This window comes from Stomoxys calcitrans, chromosome 2 (assembly GCF_963082655.1).
Source record: "Stomoxys calcitrans chromosome 2, idStoCalc2.1, whole genome shotgun sequence".
NCBI classification, from domain to species: domain Eukaryota; kingdom Metazoa; phylum Arthropoda; class Insecta; order Diptera; family Muscidae; genus Stomoxys; species Stomoxys calcitrans.
The window spans coordinates 213,954,602-213,958,464 of NC_081553.1; the positions used below are offsets into that span (position 1 = coordinate 213,954,602).

Below are 3,863 nucleotides of genomic sequence, written 5' to 3' on the forward strand. Positions count from 1 at the left end.
AGCAGGTATTATATCGGATTGGAGTTTATTAGGGAGAATAAGGATTGCCTACAGTTATTCCCTTACAAAAATTTTGAAGTTAAAGTTTGACTTTGGTTTTTAATTGAATATTTATGAATTATATTTTTCAGGTTGAAAAACAATATCAAAAAAAAAAAAGAGTTTTTGATCTGTATCCCCTACTGTATCGTTATTGGAATTTACAAAATGTTTAATACTACTGATATATTAAATAAATATTTACAAAATTTCTTAAAGGCTTTGGAAAAATTGAAAACAAATAATTAAAAAAATTATACAAAAAATACAAATTTGGGGAGACTAGAGAGAAAAGTTGAAAAAGTAAAGTAAAATAAATTTGAAATGTTTGCTAGTGCTTGCGAAGTTCAATATTTGACACATTGTTGGTGAAAACTAAAAATTATAACTAAAAACAAATAAATTATCTTATTCCTTTAAACAATATAACAAATTGATATCAACTTATTTGCTATAAACTTAAAAATGAGTATTTACACTAGTCTCTCTCTCGTGCACACAGTAACAACCGAAATAAGTATTAATGAAGCTATTATAAAAATGTTTAGTTTCTTACAACTATCGAATCCTAAGGATACTGTATTTTCTTTTTTTTATGTTATGAGAATCTCACCTGCTGCAGCCATGGCTTCTTTCATTTCATTTATAATGATAACGCAAGGACTCGGCATCGGAACCCTCTTCGTCGCTGGACGAAGGCGGCGTTTCTAAATTCGCCACCGCCACATCCAAATAGTCCTCATTACTTAGCAGCAGCTTGTCCAGATTCTCCACAATCTCGGCAAATGTGGGTCGGGCATTGCCATCGAAATGCCAACATTGACGCATTAGCATGTAAATGTTGAGCGAACATTTGGCGGGCTTCTCCATGCGCTGACCAGACATCAGATAACTGTACAGCTCCTCCGCCGACATTATGGTGGGGTAGGGCTGGGCCCCAAACGTCATGATTTCCCATAGCAAAATGCCATAGGACCATACATCACTTTGCGAATCATAGAACTTCTCTTGCAAAGACTCCGGAGCCATCCATTTTATGGGCAGACGGCCATTGGTATTTTTGCGATAGTAATCAGTGTCCTGTATATCGCGGGCCAAACCAAAATCGGCAATTTTCATGACATAATCATCGGAGACCAAAACATTGCGGGCAGCCAAATCGCGATGTATGCAACGCCGCGAGGCCAAATACTCCATGCCACGGGCTATTTGAAAAGCAAAAGAGATGAGATGCTTCTCTGTCAAATGATGTTGGGGTGGAGTGAGATTGCCATCTTTGTCATACTCCTTGATGGGGCGATTTTTGTTGAGAAAATCTTTGAGATTGCCATGGGGAGCAAATTCTACTATAACATAGAGGGGACCACTCTGGGAGCAGCAACCCAATAAGTTAATGATGTTTATATGTTTGCCAATGATCTTCATGACTTCCATTTCCCTAACCAAGCTGGCTATGTCATCATCTGTATGACCTTCTTTGACCATTTTCACTGCCACTATAGCATTGTTGACCTCGGCCATGACCACACGACCAAAGGCTCCCTCACCCAAGGTGGCGCCCAATATTATGTTGTTGCGAGGTATTTCCCAATTCGAATCCAAGGGAAATTCATATTCATTAAAGGGAGCCGGTTCCGAGTTGGAGCTTTGCAGCACTGTGGTTCTTTGTTTCTCTATTTTGACCACCGGCATAATCATGCCATCCATGGAACCCGAAGAATCTCCTGAAGCCGGTTTGTAGACTATGACCTTTTTGGTCCATTGGTGTACAGTTTCTATGCGTTGTTTTAAAAGCTTCTCATGCTTCATCTTACGCCATACATAGTAGATGAATATGGCCAAGAGTAGGAGCATTAAAATGATGACGGTGGCCACCACCACTTCCCATATGGTCTGGGAACGTATTATCTTGGTCACTTTGGTCTCACTGGGATCTAGAACCCTTAGATAGGCATTGGTCAAAGATTTGCCCAGACCATTCATTTCCATGCAGGTATACCAACCTTCTTGCTCCCTAGTAACATTTTCAAATTTCAGCACATCATCCACGCCCTGCAATACAGTGCTATTGGGGGAGCAATGGGTATTGTTGCAGGGTGTAAAGGTCCAGCTTTTCATGCTGAATAAATCCGAGAGGTATTCACATTCCATTTCGCCACTGCCATTGATGAATAAGGTCAAATTTGAGGGAGCCTTTAGCACAATAGGCTTATGGTTGACACGATCACTGATGTGCAACTTGGTCGTGTGATTGATACACCCCAGGGGATTGCATACTTTGCAGGTGTATAAACCGGAATCCGAAGGCACCAAATCCTCCATGAGTATGGCCCATTTGGTTTTCTTAACACGGCCCATATTGCGAGCAATCTTGGTGCCGTTCAATAGCCAGGTGATATTGGGCTCTGGCTTGCCCACTGCAGGACAGCTGAGTTGTATAAAGCTGCCCGAGGGCTTGGGGTAAATATTTCTTAGATTTTTGGGATTCTTAAAACGAGGCATAAAATCCCCTTTCTCTTCATTATCGCGTTCATTGTTGTCATTGTCGTCGTTTGAGCGTTCGTTGTTGTCCTGATTATTATTATCCATCATATTGTCCACTAGCGAATCGGAACGTTTTTGTATATCCACATTGGGAGAGGCATAGCCATAATCATAATCTGTGGTATCAGCAGGCGCTGTGGGATAACGTTTGGCCATGGCCTCCACTGATTGCATATGAAGGCTGACAAATGCGCCGAGGAGTGTTAGAGTTAATACAATACACCTCTGTGAGTTGAATATTAGGGAGGTGTGAGTTTGAGATTGTTGTTTGCCTTGTTTTGTTGCAGAAGAACGCCTATGCGAATGTGAACGCGGATGTTGTGTTGTTAACGCCATGATGGGCTTTGGAAAAATGTTTTTTTATGTTAATGTCCTAGAGTTTTTGAAGGCAAAATCTTGGTCCCTTAAGGCTGAGAGAGATTTGAGTGAGTGAATTTTGATGGCTGTTGTGCTCTCTCTCTATTATTTTTCTGAGAGAGAAGGAGGAATATTTTGGAATAGTCCACACACAACTTTCTTGCTTGATGGTTGTTGTTTTCTCTCTCTCTCTCTCTGTTATTTTTCTGAGAGAGAGTAAGGTTTTACATTACCCAGTAGGGATATTTTGGAATAGTCTTCACACAACTTTCTTTCTCTCCCCCTTTTTCAATGTTAGAGCGCTCTCTCTCTGTTATTCTTTTCTAAGCAAGGCAACTAACTCTTTGTGTTTGTCTGTTGGTGTTTGTTTGGTGTTAACAGGCTCTCTGTTGTCTACAGACAAGGCAGGAATATCTTTGCTGCTGTTTGTTGTTGTTTGTATGATGTCTTTGACTTGACGAGGCCTGTATTTCTTTGCTTCTGCCTGTTGCTGCTTTTCCGATCTTAACAGGCCCTCAGTGTTATTTTTTTTTTTACCAGGCAAGAATTTCTTTTTCAGTTTTTCGGTTTCAGTTTTAACCAAGCAAGACAAGAAATACTTCTTCGGTTCTATCTCTTGTGTTTATTTGTGGTTAACGGGCACTGTATTATGGGTTTCCAGGCAAGGCAAAAATCACTTTTTTGCTTTTGTTGTTTGTTTTTTGTTAAGCAGCTCTGTTACATTAACTGTTCAAAGGGATTTAGGAATATGACTGACGACCTACTCTTTTCATTTGATGTGTATTTGTACTTGGTTTTGTTGTTCTCACTCTTGAATGCAACGGTAGTTTAGCGGAGTTGGCGGATATCAAGTATGGAATAATTATTATTTATTTTAATTTTTGTTATTGTTTTTTAATTATTTATTTTTATTTATTTATTAT

The 3,863-nt window shown here is 39.6% G+C and overlaps 1 protein-coding gene across 1 annotated transcript; it reads right to left on the reverse strand.

Moving 5' to 3' along the window:
- Nucleotides 1-288: 288 nt before the first annotated feature.
- LOC106090704 (fibroblast growth factor receptor homolog 1) lies at nt 289-3,078 on the reverse strand. Its single transcript, XM_013256986.2, has one exon. It carries the CDS (start codon nt 2,917-2,919, stop codon nt 679-681), a length of 2,241 nt encoding a protein of 746 aa, XP_013112440.2. The 5' UTR covers nt 2,920-3,078; the 3' UTR covers nt 289-678.
- Nucleotides 3,079-3,863: the final 785 nt, after the last annotated feature.

Bases quoted from the DNA above. Each gene is read 5' to 3' on its own strand.
- LOC106090704 (XM_013256986.2), bottom strand. From the start codon at position 2,919: ATGGCGTTAACAACACAACATCCGCGTTCACATTCGCATAGGCGTTCT.